Source organism: Mchenga conophoros, linkage group LG7 (assembly GCF_057382185.1).
Source record: "Mchenga conophoros isolate Kocher_MC1m ecotype Shallow Benthic linkage group LG7, M_conophoros_male_GT1.1, whole genome shotgun sequence".
Taxonomy (NCBI): domain Eukaryota; kingdom Metazoa; phylum Chordata; class Actinopteri; order Cichliformes; family Cichlidae; genus Mchenga; species Mchenga conophoros.
Window position 1 is genome coordinate 47,792,272 of NC_140532.1, and position 17,800 is coordinate 47,810,071.

Here is a 17,800-nt window from a genome sequence, read left to right on the forward strand (position 1 = left end):
GGACCCTTGCCATAAACATACCACTAAATAATGTAAATTTAAAAATATTTTTGTGCCATGTGAAAACTGTGCCCTCTTATGGTTGTGTTGATGTCCCCAGCTCCTCGGTACCAGATCCAGGATCTCAGGTCTTTGCAACAGTTTCTTCCAGTCAGGCCAAACGGGTGAGTAAATCCATCACTCACCAACCTGTCATTTTGTCTTTGACTTTCTTGTTACTGTTACTTGGGTGACATATTAATTCAAATTAAATAATCTTCACAACACAAATCTCAGTTGACTTGCATGTGAAATATTTGAAACCATTTTTATCTATATTTTAAGGAATAAATAAAAACTTTAAATTGAAAAAAAAAAATCATGTAAAAAAACTTTACCTTTCATGTGGTTTTGTACTTTTCCAAGGAGTGCCACCACAAACAAATGTCTTCAGTATATTTTTATGTGTCCACGTGCTAAATAGTAAAAGTTATTATAAAGGTATATTCATAGCTTTATGTACGTCTTCTCACAACTTTCAAGAACATTCAGCATGTGAGAATTCACAGTTTGCTGACAGTTTTTCCTGTGAAGACCATTATCAAGATGGGTGAGAAATGTCCCACCTCCCACCCATGTTGATGTTACAAATTACAGTTGGGTGACAGGGGTACTCCTCGCAGAAATCCTGTTCTTGTGTAGCTCCAAGTTCATGTGCTGCACGATTACCTATAGACATTTGTTTTGTTTTTTTCTCTATATCTGCCTTAAGTTTATGTCTTAGTGGACTTGAGCTTTCACCTGAAACAATCCTGTGTGTTATATTTTTTAAATCGTGAATGCATCATAGTAGTGTTGTTTTTCTGTAAGGTTAACAGTTAGGCTGTAATATTAATTTCATACATGTATTTAAAACTGTCTCGGCAGAATCCTGTCCAGGGTGTCCAAAAAATGCCTGCAGAGACTACAACCATCCCACAGAGCAGTTTTGTTTTTGGTAAGCACTGTTACACACACACACACACACACACACACTGTAAAATCCTGACATTGACTATAAACTTTTTCTTTCAGGTCAGCCGTCCAAAACTGATGCTTCTGTTGCTACTCCTAGCTCAGCTGAGCAAACCAGCAGCAAGGGTTTTTCTTTCAATTCAGTGTGAGTTGATGTTTATAAATATAATATATTTTTAATGGCCCAGCAGTATTTTAGAGATTATACACTATGTTTGTGATTATTTTTGTTCAAGTAATATCTATCCACTTATTAAGACTAAATCATTATTTTTGTCATAAAAAGACACTATAATAGAAAATGTTTTAAGACACATTCCTCTAAAGGCCAACTTATTTTGTAACCTGCACTCGGGGGTGTATATGAAATGCATCCTCTCACAAAGGATTTGGGCCCGCTTACTAAAGCTTTCCATCAGCTTACAACTATGCTTGACTGGGTGGTAATAGCTCCTGGAGCAAAATCATAAGTTGTGTACTGAAAGAGTTCTCTAATGTAATCCAAATCTAGCCTAATAGGTGAGCAAGTGTTTACATGGCTGTATTGCTGAGATTGGCTGGTTAATCCAGCATTTTTCACACGTAAATATGTCTTGTTACAAAATATAATGAGCATCTCACTGTTGCTGCATTTAAACTTAAATGGTGTTTTATTTTTTTTTTTTCAGGTCCTCAAGCTTCAGTTTTGCTTCAGTTACACCAGGAGCTGGAATGCCACAAGGTACAAATGATATAGCAGCTTGTTAGGATAGATGTAGGAGCTGTGAGATTACTGATGCACATTATTTCTGTTTTTCTTTCTCATGTTTCTCCAGTGAAAGATGCAAGTAAATTCTCTTTTGGTGGAAATGGTAAGATGGTGTTTGGCCAGGCTGGAGAAGAGTCATTCTCCTTTACCTCAAAGTCCACCTCCCCTGGTCTTGGCACTGGGTCTCCCACTTTGGCTCCAAACGCAACAGTTGAAGGTGCTAAACCCACCTCGACCACAGCCACTCTGAGGATAGAGCCACAGCCTCCAAAGACAGCTGGTGGCGAGACTCTGGGCATTTTTTCTGGACTAAGGGTGGGCCAAGGAGAAGAAGCTAAAGATTCCTCCACCAAACCTGCTGTGGCAGCATTTACATTTGCGGACACTGGACTTGGCAAGGGCAAGGGAGCGACACAGTTTAGTTTTGGAACAGGTCTTCCAAAATCTGGAGAAGATTCTTCAGCACCAGACTTGTCCGAAGGCACCCCGTCAGGCAGTCTGTTTAAGCCTCCTGAATCAAACGCCAAGCCAGCCTTCTCCGTTCCACAGTCTAGCTCAGCCAGCTCAGCTTTCGCCTCATCTTTCAGTAGTCTTCTTGCAGCTGCACCAGAGACGCAAGAAGAACCAAAAGCTGTTCCTCAGTCTTCAGTACCTGCTTCGCCCCCTATAAAAGAACCTCCCACCAGTGAACCTGAAGTAGAGAGCACCAGTCGTCCTGTGATACCTGAACCTGCAGCACCTGCAACCACCCAGACCCCTGCAGTGTCAACACCTGCTCCTGCTTTGGCCGCACCTGCCCCTACCCCAGACCCTCCCTCGACTTTCACTGCACCAAAAGAAGTAAACCCTCCGGCACCATCCAGTGCCCTGTCCACAACAGAAACCACCCCAGAGCCATCTACCACTGCTACTGTACCCTCTTCAACTGCTGCCACTGCAGCACCTGTATCTCAGGCAGCTCCACCAGCATTCCAGATCCCCACGTCTGACAAGCCAGGCTCCATTTTTACTCAGCCCGCTCCTGCAACTACAGACAGTAGTTCTGTTGGAGTCACACCAGTTATCAACACAGCTGCCCCAGCTGCAGCTACTCAAACCTCTACCGTTGTTAGTAGTGCAACAGTGACTGCTGTGAATAACGTGTTTGGGCAACCTGCTGCACCTCCAGCTTCCTCTGCACCAGCATCAACAGGATTCAGCTCAGCTGGGTTTGGTACATCAGCTGGTTTTGGCAAATCTGTGTTTGGCCAGGTTAGTGGCTTCGGCCAGCCTGCAAGCAACACTGGAACATCGAGTGGATTTACTTTTGGACAGTCTGCATTTGGAGCGACTTCTAGTAGTGCAACTACTGGCGGAAGTCTTTTCGGTGCTTCTACTGCTACCAATGCAAGTTCTTTCTCCTTCGGGACGAGCGGTGCTAACACAGTAAGCAGCACTGGCACTGGGCTGTTTGCACAAAGCACAAACCAGGCTTTTGGCCAAAGCTCTGGATTTGGACAGGGATCTGTGTTTGGGAGTAACACCACCACATCCTCATCTTCAGGATTCAGCTTTGGACAACCGTCAGGTGAGTCCGATTCTGGACGTGATTGGATCAACTTCAGAGCTTTTAAAGAAATCATTGGCATCTTTATTTAAAACTACTGTAAGTTCTGTGGCTTTTTATAAATTGGAAAAATGACACCAAATGTCAGAAAGAAATTGGTATTGAAAATTCTCTCATTTTGCACCCGCCTAACAGAGACCACACTGTGTCACCGACATGATGAAATGATCAATAACCAGAGCTTCTCGGCTGCATGCTGTTCAGTCACATTTGACAGTGATTATACTAACACTGTCTGACAGCTTATGAACTGTGATGTCTGTAAGGTTAGTGGGCAGTGGAGGATGTGCAAAGTTTTACACTCGCTCTGGCTGACCTCCACATGTTGTGGTAAATGTGGCACTTGTGTTTGAAATGGTATCATCTTGCAGGAAAGATTTGTGGTGTACTGTCAGCCTGAGTGGGATGGCGGGTGTTGTGCCATTCCCAAAGCTTCTATAAATTCTCAGAGCAGTATGAGAATGCCACAGCTGATGTCAGTGCATTAACTCAGCAGTTAGTCCCAGCTTGGCATTCCTGATTTCATACTTTATGGGGGGGGGGGTCCCACTTTTCACTCTGTAGTGATGACTATAAAATGGGCCTGGCATCAAGGGCCAAATGCAGTAATCTGATCTTGTCTGTGTTAATTGAATTTGTCTTTTGTTCTCAAACAGGTTTTGGCTGCTCTTCTGCCAACCCGGTGTTCGGCCAGCAGTCTAGCAGTGGCAGTGGATTTGGACAGGTATGACCCATCTTTTTTTTTTTTTTTCTTTTTTCTTTTTTTTTGTTAAACCAACTTTGGGAAATTTCTTGAATTCCCTTTCTTCTAGACAAATTTTTGAATTAATGTTTATCTCCCAGCAGCAGCCGTCATCTGGGAGTCTCTTTGGTTCCAGTTCAGCCAATACAGCAGTCTCATCTGGTGGTGGAGGATTTTTCAGCGGCCTAGGAGGCAAACCAAGCGAGGACGCTGCCAACAAGAATCCATTTGGCACCACCTCCTCCACTGGAGTGTTTGGACAGTCTGGTCAGACAGGTAGGCTAAGATGTAATAAAACTGCAGATTAACTAGAAAATTTGAACTGTAGTTGCCGATTTATGTCAGGTTCAGAAATATTTTCATCATTTTTGTTCAAGACTTTGTTCTGAGTCAGCGGTAACTACTTTGTCAAAGAACAAACCAAATAAACCCAGATCATTTTATTGTTGTGTAATTACATTTACCTGTCCGTCTTCTAGGTACCAACAGTCTCTTCGGTAATAGTGGTGCCAAGACCTTCAGCTTTGGACAGTCCTCCTTTGGGGAGCAGAAACCTACAGGGACCTTCAGCACTGGTGCTGGAAGTGTAGCATCCCAGGGCTTTGGCTCATTCTCTACACCATCAAAACCAGGTACAGCTTTCCTTGTAATTTTAATGCATTTGTTCTTCACTCCCTGCTTTTTAGTCTTGATATATTTTCACACGTTTTGAAAGTTGTGCATAGCTAGTTGTAATTCACAGGTAACGTTTTATAAGATTTATTGCTGCTGAGATTTTAAAACAAGACTTGTTTCTATGTGCTGTTCCCCATTGCTTTGGAAAGAGCGTATTTTTGGTGAAAACTGAGAATTTTTTAGTTATGTTAATTTAAATAGATATTATAGACATGAACACAGGGCTTGAAAGCAGAGTTTAAAAACTGTCAATATTTCATTTTGGATTTGCAGCTAAAAAACATATGTGCAAACTTTAAGACATATTTAGGAGTTCTTGTAAAAGTACAAACATCGACAATAGAAGGATCCTTTCTGTCAGACACACACAGTAGGCAACAGAGAGACAACAATGAAGACATCATGTATTTTTTTTCCCCTGTTCAAGTAATATCTATCCACTTATTAAGGATAGACTAAATCATTCAGTGGTCTTTCTAAACTAGATCATTTGGTGCTCTCCTGCTGGTGGCTGTATTTGTACATGAGTAAAAGGGAAGGTTTAAAAGACAGTAGTTGGACCTTCTATGATCCCTGGTTTGGAGACGGTGGCACAGGCAAAAGGACAGAAGGCAGACCTGGAGGTAGCAGAGCTGAAGATGCTAAGATTTTGCTTGGGAGTGACAAGGAGGGACAGGACTAGACATTTGTATATCAGAGGGACAAGTGAGGTTGAGCCGGTGGTTGACAAAGTCAGAGAGGAAAAACTGAGTTGCTTTGAACATGTGTAGTAGAGGGATGGTGGGTATAATGTACAAAAGATGTTGAATTGGCAGCTGCCAGATGGGAGGAAAAGATCCAGGAACCAGGAAAACCACAGAGAAGATTAATGGAAGTAGTGAAGGAGGACATGCAGAGGGTTGAAGTGACAGAGGTGGATGCTGGGGATAGTGTGAGAAGATGGAGGCAGATGATCCGTAAAGGGAGCAGCTGAAAGAAAAGGATATGTCTACATTATGTATATCATGATTTAAATGTTTCTACATTTGTTAGTCACACCAGAAATACCAGTTGTTAAGCTAAATAATGCATAACAATAATGATTTCATTTTGTAAAACAACAGTTACCTGTTTGTTCAAAGCCGTAGCCCCTCTTTTTCTGTGATGGGAACTTGTAAACAAGTTAGGTTGGAAACTATGTCGATGACAAAAGTGCAAACCAGTGCATGTCTGAAACTTTGATGTAGAAAGTCAGTCACCGTATGTCGGCTGTGTCAAAGGAAACTGACATATAACCATGCAACTGAAGCCGTGTGTAACCACACGATGCACGATTATGTGGACAAGAGAAGAGAGCTACTGATTCTACTGCTGCAAACGTTGGGCGGGGGGAGTAAGCATGAAACTGTGATTAGTTCTTTCGCATTTCTTTCCAGGCCCTGGCTTAAGGGCTCTGGTTCATTGATGTGATAGTTCAGTGATAGTTAGATGACTGCGGTAGAAACGGTTTTAATACTTGGCAGCCAGTTCTTGACCTTGCTCTCACCTTTATCATCTGAGCTCTTATCTCCTCACCCCTGAGGACAGAATAAACTATGAGGTTGTCAAAAGCTCCATTGTTCCCCACAGAATATTATGCAGTGCCAGTCTTCTCCATTGCCAAGTCACAGTGTATGACCTCAAAGATCTGATGTTTATTTGAATCGCTTCATATTTACGACACAAATGATGCGTTTAATCTACAACTATTTATTTATAATGAAATGACTGCAGTGTCTTCTTTTTTCATGGTAGTGTATCCAATCTCAGCTTCTGCATCTGACATCCCTTTTGATCACTCAAAAGCAACTATATATAGTAACTTTTCATAACTCTTTAACAACTGCCTCTTCACAAACAGACCATTTTCCCAGTGTCTGGACACTGAGGTTTTGCTCTCCCATAGGAAGAAGATGTGTCAGTGACATCACGTCTGTTAAGTAAAGGCAATAACACGTGTGAATAAGCTTTTTGTATAAATAGAAATTTGTTATGGGTGAAAATTTTCCTATAACAAATGAACTAATCCATCCCTATACCATCATGGATGATTGCCTTTGCAGAGTGCTGATTTCAAAAGTCAGATGGTTTCTTATACTCTTTAACCTGGGTACACGATGAGTAGGACTTTGAAAAAGAAATTCAAATTTTATTTTTCAAATCTGTCTCTCAATCAAAGCAAACAACAAAGAGTCATTTAAACCACATCTTAACTGCTCACGCTACCTAAAAACTTTCCATTTCTAAATGAGGAGAAGACTGAGGATGTTGCTTTTGGTCGCCCCGAACAGCTCAGTAACTCGCTCGCACTTTTGGCACTTTAGGGTTTTAACCTTTAACCTTTTACCAGGAATTTGGATCTTATTTTTGACAGTGGTTTCAAATTCGACGGACAGATTAGCTCTGTGGTCAAAGCAGGGTTTTATCAACTCGGACAGTTGGCCAAAGTCAAGCCCTATCTACCTTGAGAGAGTTATCCATGCTTTTAATTGTATTTGCCCCAACTATTGTACCTCCCTTTTTGCAGGCCTGGGTCACTCTGCTATCTGAAGTTTACAGTTAGTTCAAAATGCAGCTGGTCGACATCTTACAGGGGCAAAAATGTGAGAGCACATTGCCCCAGTTTTATCCTGTCCTCATTGGCTCCCTGTCCCTTTTTTTTTTTTTTTTTTTTTTTTGAATTGATTTTAAGATGCTATTGCACACCCCCCCCCCCCAAATTTATCTGAGCTTTTAAGTATCCACGCTCCACTTAGGGCACTAAGGTCTTCCAATCAGATGATTTTGGATGTTCCCAAGACAAGGCCATTTTGGTTCTAGGCCCTGTCTTGTGGAACCGCCAACCCCAAAACATCAGATCTGTTTGTAGTGGAGAGACCTTCAAGTCTTTACTCAAAACTCACCTGGTCTTCCTGGCTTTTAGCTCGAGTTGAGTAAAGATATCTCAGTGCATTCCTATTTTTATTCTATTTTTATTTTAGCGTATTTTATCTATTAATCCTTGTGTTTTGTTCTCACTGGATGAACCTCTAAAGCATTTTAGTCAAGAACCATGACCATGGGATAGTTTTCCACTTCTGCTCAATGCATCTTAAATTAAGCTCAGCCTCTAACAGGCAGCACTGCGTTCGACCCTCATTTAGATATGGTTTTTGGTGACTGATCAATTGGTGACTGATCACAGCATTCAAAGGGTTCCTGATTTCCACCCGAGAAATGTGCGCTTCCCATGCTGCGCTGCCTGAGGGCCTGAATCTGTTACAGTGTTAACACAAAGAGACAACCACTCACGCTCACTTTCACACCTACTTTCAAATTTAGAAACACCAACTAACTTAAACTCATACATGTCTTGGATATATAATGTAATTTCCTGTAAAAGTTGAATTCCTCATATTCTTTGCACTCTTACTTTGAGAAACATTTTAAATGGTTCAACACATTGGTGAACCCCACCATGTTTTTCTTAATCTATCGAGATGATGCGCTGATTATTTTCAGTCAATTCTTGGAGAACTCATTATTATACATTTAAAAGTGGTCTTTATTGTGTAAATCACTTCTGAATAGAGCTGGGGCGCTATGGATAAAAACCAGTGCAGGCGTAGTTAAATTCGCCCTTAGAGGGCTGTTTTAAACCAGGAGAAACCCTGTCTACATCACATTGTAGTTTGTCTGAAAACATCATGTAAATTTAAAAACCGATATGCTGATACTTTGCTGCTCGTGGCCATGAGTAGTCATAGTAGTAGCAGCTATTCAAGCTGTACCTCAGAGCCTCTGGGATATTGGTAACCCTCAGCACACTAATTCTCCATCACTGGCCATGCAGGGGGAATGTATTCTTGTTACATTAGCTCAATCAATTATTTACTGGGGCATGCTGCTAGCCAGGCTGTAATTTCAGTACACTCTTTCTCTCCTGCCAATCAGAGGCTTTGAATTGGTGTGAAGTACTCATCATGCTTATAACAGTTTACTGCTCCAGAGGCTGTGCACAACAATACTGTAAATGCCCACACGTGTACTCAGGTAGCTTCTGATGAGTTACAATAGGGGGATATGCAATTTTTTTAAAAAAAAATTTAAATTTAAAACATAGCTAAAATACTTTTTCTGTCTTTACCTAGGAATTTATTTTCCTTTTTGGAAGTGCCAGCACTAAATTCAATTTATGTTTCTTCATATGAGTCCAAGAAGAACTCTAGATTAAATTTTAGTGTTTGCAGTAGCTTTGTTAAAGGGAAAAAACATCTACATGGATGTAATGCCTGATGTAAATAAGCCACTTAGCATATAATGTTATAAAAGTTACAGAAATTGCTTCATGACTCACATTTCTTCTGTATTTTCTTTGTAGAAAGAACGCTGGAAACCAAGTAACTTCCTGCTCTGTTATCCTATTTCCTTCCTACAGGTGGCTTTGGCAGTGCTCCGGTGTTTGGGAGTCCTCCTTCTTTTGGGGGTTCCCCAGCATTTGGTGCTGGAGCATCTTTTGGCTCAAGCCCTTCATTCAGCAGTCCTATTGGATCATCGGCTGGCAAAGTGTTCGGAGAGGGCACCGCGGCTGCCAACATGGGAGGATTTGGGTAAGCAAGACGAAGTCTTTTTTGAAAGGTTTGATATGGAAAAAAAATCCATCGTTGTGTAATTAAAGCTGACTTTAGAGCAACCTAAAGGTTCAGCCACTTTGATTCAGGGTGGCTGAACCTTTAGCTGAACTCTGTTTATAGAACTTCTATCTGCATCTAGTTTGTCTGTAATCTATTTTCTTTGCCTGCTCTGATATTCAAGCGGAATTAAAGCGGAAAATATTTTCAGTAGAACAACCTTTCATTGACAAAGTAGTGTAACAGAGAACTGTTTTTTTTCTCAACCCACTGTTGCAGACAATGAGTATTTGAAAATGTCATTGTCATCAGGCTATTATTGTCATAATAGGCGCCTTTCAGTGTGCTCAGCACTACAAGACAAACCAGCTGAAAGCAGCATTTAACAACACTATTAAAAACCCCATTAACATTTAAGTGTAGAGAAACAAAACATTTTTATTGGTCTATAGAGTTATATGAGGCAAATTTGGGAAGTGAGGCTTAATTTTATTACTTTTAAACACACACATTTCTATCTAATCTAATTCCAGCAGTTCTGACTTCAGGCAGGATTTCCTGATTATTATGTTTTTTAATCCTCCCCTCCTCCTTATCATTTATACTCTAATGATTTGCATTAACCTCTGGTGTGTTCACATGTGCATGTGTTTTGATACCAGCAACCATGGTTGCCAGCACAAAACAAACCCAGCTCTGTGCCAGACTAGATTATTCCCTCCAGATAATCTCAATCTGGGGTCATGAAGCCTGCAGATTAAACTGACATGCTCTCTCTCTCTCTCTTTCACTGTTTTGCTTATTCTTTTTTTCTCTCCCTTGGGAGTGAGCGGGCGTTGGGTCCTGTAGAAAGGATTAATGTATAAATCCCAGCCTGTCAATCCTCACATGCCAAACAAGTAAAAAAATAAAAAAATAAAGCTAAACAAATTCACATTCACTATCTTGAATGTTCTGCTTTGTTTACATGTTTAACTAACCAATAAAAACATCTTGGACAAACTATTTGCCCACATGTATGTGTGTTTAATTATGAATTTATGACTGTCAGACCAGTAACCTAATATTGTCAAGCATTTTGTCTTACCAGCCCCATTCAGGTGTGGCTGTCTTTTTTTCAGTTGTAACTTTTGCGTTTTACAGTATCACAACCTCAGCACCTGCTCCGGTTTTCAGGTTTGCCCCACCTCCTAGCACTCCGTCCTTTGGTGCGCTAGCCGGTCAGAGCGCTCCATCATTCGGGAGCCTGGCCCAGCAGGGACCTGGGTTTGGAAGTCAGCCCAGCAGCTTTTCAGGTTTTGGACAACAGCCACAGCCAGGAGGTGAGACTACTACTTTACCTGAATTATTTTTGTTTTTATTTTTTCCCCCTTCCTCATCATCTTCAGCTGCCATCTTGCCTGCTATCACTCTAGTTTATTCCCTACAGTGAGTCACTCAACAGCGCCATTCTTCCAGCAACTGTACAATTTTAGCCATTGTACAGTGTTTATCACAAGTTTCTTTACTTTAACTGTCTTTCAAACTTGAAAAAGGAAGGTGGCTTTATTGTTGTGCAATAGAAATTTCCTGAGTATTGCGACCAAACAAGTGTTTTGTTGTGTTAATTACACTTTTAGGGTAGATTGTGCATCACATGAAGATTTTAAAGTGGTCAATTTCCTCATTTGGCAACACAATGCAAGTTTGTGCGAAACATATCCAAGGAGTACTTCCCTCTCAAACATGATAAAGACAAAGGATGACAAAGGATGGATGAATACATTTTATGTTTCATGGGCTAATGAGACAGAAAGGGGTTCACTGTAACACACTGTATGGTGAATTTGCCTGTCCTGCACATCTATAAACTTTCACTGCATTACAGCTGTTACAGGTTTCTTTGCCGAGATGACTGGTGTGCATCCCTCTGAGTTTTCATGCATGCAAGATCCAAATTATTTTTCCATGCACTCATTTCTTTGATATTTCTCTCCTTTGTTTCAGTCCTCTGCTTTATTTTTTTTCTGAAGTTTTAATGGTATTGTGGATGCACACTATACACAATATGCATACTGTACATAGGACTGTCCACTAACCCACTTCCAACACATAGGCACACAGATCATGTGAGACTTCCATTAGTCTTTTTTTCCCACTTGCAGTAACAATTACCAAATTAATCATGTATTTATTTTTTATATTTTTAGGATTCTCTGGAAACACCTTTGGGTCTGCAAACCAGTAAGTGTGGTCCATCCATCTAGTTTTAATTAGTCTTTTTGTGTGGTTTTTTTTCTTGTGTGTGTTAATGTGAACTGATAAGTAGACAGACCCACATTTCTCTGTTCCTCGCTGGCAGCACTGCATTGTGCCTGTGGTATTTGAACTCTGCTGAAGCTTCCATCTTGCACCGCAGTGCTCCCTATAGAACCTTTCAGGTTTAATACCACCTCATCTAACCTCATTTCTTTCCTCTTTTCCATCTTCTTTCTTTCCTCTGTTCCTCATAATCGCTCATATTCACCATTATTTCACTGCATTGTCTTACAGTAAATTTTGAAAGCAATTATTATAGGAAAATATTGTTTTTAGTCATATTTAGAAGATATTCTAAAAACTACCCAATGCTGCACTTGCTAAATCTATAGCACATGAAGGGTGTGTGGGTGTGGCTTTTCATTCTCAGCCCCTGTGAAGCTGGTGCTCCTTACTTGGCTGTGCATGGTTTAAATGTTCAAGCAGAGCTTTCTTACTAATTAAACCTAAAACTAATTAAAGTGATTATTTTTTTCCTTCACCTCCTCTTCTCTATCTCCTCTTCTTTCCTGTCATCCTTCAATTTCACTTTCTACCTTTTTATACTGCTTCTCGCTTCATTTTCCATGTGTCACATGGCAGCCAGTGTTTCCCCGGGGTGTGTTCCAGTGGAATGCACTCTGAAGTGTGCAGGAGTGTGTGAAGACAAGGCTTAGTCTATTGGACACATTCACATTCTGTTAATAATCCTTCTCTTTCAGTCTTTTCTGCTTTTCTCTTGTGTCTGCCTTCAAAACTGTATGCATATTACATTCTTTGTACAGACAGGATTGTTGCCAAGTCAAAATTGCCTTTACTTTTATTTCTCAAATCTACAAGCGTTATAATTTTTGATTTAATAATATTAACAAAAAAACCCTCTACTACAATGACACTGGGGAAAAAGCCTGAATTAAAATGAAATCCATTCATGATTATCAAGAAATTATTTGTAGGAACCTTGGATTTGTGTTTAAACCTTAAAAAGAACGAACAGAAACATTCCAGTGTTTTTATTACCCTGTGCTGTGAAAAACTAAACATCTCCATTGACAACTCTAAAACCAGTTTTGAAAAGTGTAATCATTGCTAACAATAAATCATAATCCTACAATAAAATATGGCTCTTAACAGCAGCTCTCTCCAATGTAAAAACCATTCATCATGTGCACTTGTCATTGCTGCCAAGACAAAAGGCAAATGCAGGAGTACAAAATCAGACACTTTCACTGAATTCAACGCGTTTTTTCATTTGATTTATTTCACAACCTGCCTGGAAAAATGCTGCGGAAAGCAATTAGGACGACATGATGTCAAATCTATAAGAACACTGGGTGGGTGCGTGGGTGGACAAGATGTCATGGTGTCTGTGTTTTGATTTGCTCGTTAGAGGTCATTTTAATAGTCCTGCTGCTGACTTTTTAAACATTCAAAACTCTTTCTCAGTAATGTCTCTCCCTCTCTCTCTCTCTGATCTCTTTTTACAGATCAAATTCTCAAACATTTTCCAGTTGGAGAAGCTAGTTTTTGTCTTTTAAACCACCTTGAGCTACTGTAGATGCCACTGCGACATTTCTTCTTCTTCACTTAAAGCTCTCTGGGCCATACATTGGGAGAAGCGCAAGGCTGCATTGTGTTTGGGTTGGCTGCTCATAGAGCAGACACGTGTTATAACTTTTTGTGATCTTAATATTTTCTTGGACACAGTTGAATCAAGTTTTGACATGTTTACAAGTAAAGAGTGTATGGTTGTCTTCATTGTCACAATATACACACATCAAGGGTTGTTGCCTTACAAGTACAATTTTTGCACTTTGAAAACATGACTTAAAAAAAACCCTGAGCTTTACTTTCACTCTTTAACTTTGTAAAGCTGTTAAAACAACATCCAGTCTACTTTTACGTTGCTGCCAATGCAGACTTTGACAGATTAGGTATGTGTGAAAAATGCAAAACTTGGAGGTGTGTATTTAATAGCAAAAACTGATTTTAAATTTTGACTTGTTGAAATAAGACGTTTAAAAAAAAATTGTTTTTTGTTTTGTTTTCCCCCCCACTAAATCCATCCCTCGGATGTGTATTTTTACATGGAAAACTAAGAATAAACCAAATATTTCAAGTTTTTTTTTGTCTACGCTTAATGTGAGCACTGGTAATAATTTGTCTTGCTCTGTTTTCCCATGAAAATAACTGTAGCTGCCTGGATAGAAATCTTTGATGTAAGGTGGTTTCAGTGCCATTGCTAAAGGTGTGTAAAATCGAGCACCGGTCCATGCAGCCTGCCTTTTACAAGGATTTGTGAAAGAATGTGTGGCTCTTAAGAGTGTGGTGCTGTAATAGGATTCCTTTATTTTAGGCCCTCCTTGATATTCCGCGATATTCGACTTCAAGTACTATTGTTACAAAGTAGAATCGTTAAGGAGCTACAGAACCCAACCATGAAGTGGCAGACTACATAAACTTACTGATTGGAGTCACAGAATATCTAAAAGTTGCAGCGCTTTGCTGACTCAATCTTCTGACATTAACATCGGCACAAAAACTGCACCAATAGCTTAATGGAATGCGTTTCCATGGATGAGCATCTTCTGTAGGAGTAATGTACAGGTGGCCCATTACTTGTCTACAAATTGTAATATGATTATAGCTGAGAGGAACTTTCCACTCTCATGCCATAAGTATAAAAACAGGCATCATCTGAACATCAGTCACTCTGCTCAGTGACGTTCATTGACGTACACTGACCACAATATAATTGTGAGGAGAAAACATAAAGCTACACTTTAACACGAGTGGGTGGCATGAAGAACAACATTAATTAGTGAACCATGATATGTACCTTATTTTCTTCTTTGCTTCTGGAAGGATTCCACATACAGGAGCTGAAGGTGGCTGTGGGCAAATGTTGAGGGAGGTATCAGAGCCCTGATGTTTGTGGCATGTGGCCCCAGGAAGCAGAGTAACATTGTTAGCTTATGGCTGTGGAGGATGTCACTGTCACTCTGTCAGCCCTTATCTTGCATCTCTCTGCAAACGGATGGCAGAAGTCCTGGTGGGCCTGAAGTGGCATGGGAATGTCAGGGTCATGGCATGTGGCCTGTAATAGACACCTGCTAAAAAAGAAAAGCCCATATTCTGTCCTCAATAGATAAAAAGAGCAGGCTGGAGCCTTTGATGGCTTTGGCATCCACAAGTGAAGAATAAGTAGCTATAAATGGATTTTATATGCAAGTAATTGGTTAATGAACAATTGAACAATGAAGATCCAAAGAAAATATTCAGCAATTACAATTTTATTTTGAAGAAGAATTCGATTATCAGCATTACACACATGATCGCACCGAAGCCTCTTTGACATCTCAGGTAAAGATTGATAGTTGGACACGATGGCAGATTACAGCAGCACACGGGCTGTTGCAGAGCCTGAAGTCTGTAATGCTTTCAGCTAAACCGGATGAGCTTATGAGATTTTCAGCACCCACTCCACAACTGGCCTCAATGAAAGCATTAAAAGAGGAGCCTTTATTGTAATTATTATTATTTTACCACATGCCTAGCCGAAATACTCAGAGGTGGTGTCTAATGTCATTGTTCCTGGGGATAAGGAGGGCAGGAGAGTCTCACACTCGGGAGGTTGGCAGCTGTCTTCATGGAATCCGGATAAAAATAGTTTAGTCCAAACCAAACACCCACCCATCCCTCCCCCAGCCCCACCCTCATTCTCTGTTGTCTCCCAGCCCAACCCCCCATTCAGTGATGATTAGCAGCTCCTGAGCACATATTCATCATTGCTGCATGAGCCTCGGTGTGTGCTCGTTCGAGTCTTTAGGCATATCTATGAACAGAGTGCTATTTCTACAGTAAATGCTGCTGATTTCGGTCACTAAAGTGGCCCAAGTTGTGCATATTTTAGCAGCTAGCCTGTTTTGAGTCCCTGTTTTGCAAGGTTAGGGTTAACCAAGGCTTTTGTGAGCAGCATCTCTACTGAAGGAGAATGCACAATATGCCCTAATGGGTAATCGTGTTTCTGCAGATAATCCAATAATCCACTAACAGACAACAGAGAGCTCACTTCCTATTTCTCCTGCCTTCTGCATGCTTGCTGACTTTGTGGTGCACAATGGATTTATTCCTTAACTATGCTATTGTGAAATATTTCAGTATTTAACAGAGAAACAATCAAAAACAGACCACTTGGACCATATTCATTATGTTATGTTAAAGGGGATCTGTCTGTAACGGCTGTCATCAACAGTTCGCAATGTTGGTGTGTTAGTCTGACATTTTGTTCCACACTAAAATATCTTGACAGCTATCCAATGAACAGCCGTGAAGTAGGGCACAGATATCGATAGTACTTTGAAGGGATTCAATCCATTCCAATCTCTGTGGTGATTCCTTGGTATTTTCTCCTGTGCCAGCAGTGACATAAACGTTTTCATCCATAGATCAGTGCCAAATTTTTTACAGACATTTAGGATTTCAAGATAAATCAATTCAAGTGAAATCTCATAATAACTTGGATATTTTCTTTTTATAAAAATGCATTTTAGGCATGTAGACATGGTCAAGGGTAGTGTGCCTAAGTTCAAACTGCATCAGAAAGGTTGAAGAAAAGTGATTAAAGTCACTTTGAATGTGACTTGAAATGATTGGTGCCACAGGTCTGACTACTTTAGAAGTTGTGTGTGTGAAAATGACAGAGTAGCAATCTGCAGGGTTTACAGACTGGTTTTAAAAAGAGGAAACATCCAAAAACCAACAACATTGCATAAAACTGCCTTACTGATGCCAGAGATCAGAAAAGAATGCCCAGACTGCTTTCTGCTGGAACATTCAGATGGTCAGTTCAGAATTTGGTGTAAACAACATGAAACATTAGTACCAGTTCATCATTATTTAAGTGCTTCAGCCTATGCGAGTAATGCTGCTGACCATGCCCATTCTTTTACAGACACAGTGTGCCTATCTTCTGATGGCTGCTTTAAGCACAAAGCTCAAATCATTTCAAAGTAGCTTTGTGTAGATGGTAAGTTCGCTGTACTCAAATGGTCTCGACAATAACCAGATCTCAATCCAACAGAGCACCTTTGGGATGTGGTGAATCGGGTAGATTCGGATCATGGATATTTACCTGACAAATCGGCATTATGTTATCGCGCCAGTATGGATCCAAATCCCAAGAAATGTTCCCAGCACCTTGTTTAATCTGTGCCTTAAAGAATTGAGGCAGATATAAAGGCAAAAAGGAGCCCAACCCAATAATAGGAAGATGTAGTCTGTGTAGGGGTGTGGGTTCTGAAACTCTGCACATCTCTCTTGTATACTCAGGAACTGCTATCTTGTACTCCAGGGTTTACTATTTGTATTATTAGATTGGATCTTTTTTTTTTGTGTGTACACCCACTGGTACTCTTATACTTATGAGGTGGGAGTGTATGTTCCATATTGTCTTATGTTCTTCAAAAAGAAAACGGCATATTGTTCAATTTGTCTTTTGTAAAAGTGGATGCAGAAAATTTAATAAAAATATCTAGGGGGAAAAAATAATGGTAAATGGCCTGAATTTGTATAGCGCCTTTCTAGTCCCTAAGGACCCCAAAGCGCTTTACACATCCAGTCATCCACCCATTCACACACACATTCACACACTGGTGATGGCAAGCTACATCGTAGCCACAGCCACCCTGGGGTGCACTGACAGAGGCGCCTAATAGGAAGATGTACTTAAAGAAATGGCCTGTGATTCTATAAAACCTTAAACTTAGTTAAAAATGTCACATCCTGATGCCTTAGTTTGTGACTAAATGTCTGAAGATGATACAATTATATTTGTACATGTAACAATTTTTCATTTAAATCTTGAAGCCAGACGGACTCAACAGGGCATGGTTACTGTTACTGACAAGGGACTTTGTAAAACCAAAATAAAGACTTTTTCTGAAATCAAATCAACCTGTGACTAAAAACTGAAGAAAAGACAGCATTCTGTCAGAGATGCCTAAAGCCAGAATTCTCCCGCTAGCGAAATAAGTTGGTGAATATAAGCACTAAAACTTGTTGAAAAGTGCAAACTCTCAAAGCTGCCAGCGTGACTGTAGGCTCTTGGTCTTGTTTAGCAGCTTTTTCTG

The 17,800-nt window shown here is 40.3% G+C and overlaps 1 protein-coding gene across 7 annotated transcripts in view; it reads left to right on the forward strand.

Annotated features, from left to right (window-relative positions):
• Positions 1–13,793, forward strand: part of nup214 (nucleoporin 214) — a 32,320-nt gene extending 18,527 nt beyond the window's left edge. For 2 of the 7 annotated variants that reach the window (XM_085279760.1, XM_085279762.1), the window contains exons 25-36: positions 101–164; positions 907–976; positions 1,054–1,138; positions 1,662–1,714; positions 1,809–3,308; positions 4,004–4,071; positions 4,191–4,365; positions 4,569–4,721; positions 9,200–9,371; positions 10,536–10,714; positions 11,582–11,615; positions 13,157–13,793. In XM_085279760.1, the coding sequence (XP_085135886.1) occupies positions 101–164; positions 907–976; positions 1,054–1,138; positions 1,662–1,714; positions 1,809–3,308; positions 4,004–4,071; positions 4,191–4,365; positions 4,569–4,721; positions 9,200–9,371; positions 10,536–10,714; positions 11,582–11,615; positions 13,157–13,193 (2,590 nt within the window). In that variant the 3' untranslated portion in view covers positions 13,194–13,793. The remainder of the gene's footprint in view (positions 1–100; positions 165–906; positions 977–1,053; positions 1,139–1,661; positions 1,715–1,808; positions 3,309–4,003; positions 4,072–4,190; positions 4,366–4,568; positions 4,722–9,199; positions 9,372–10,535; positions 10,715–11,581; positions 11,616–13,156) is intronic. The other 5 variants (XM_085279765.1, XM_085279763.1, XM_085279764.1 and 2 more) reach the window with 3 other exon arrangements.
• Positions 13,794–17,800: the final 4,007 nt, after the last annotated feature.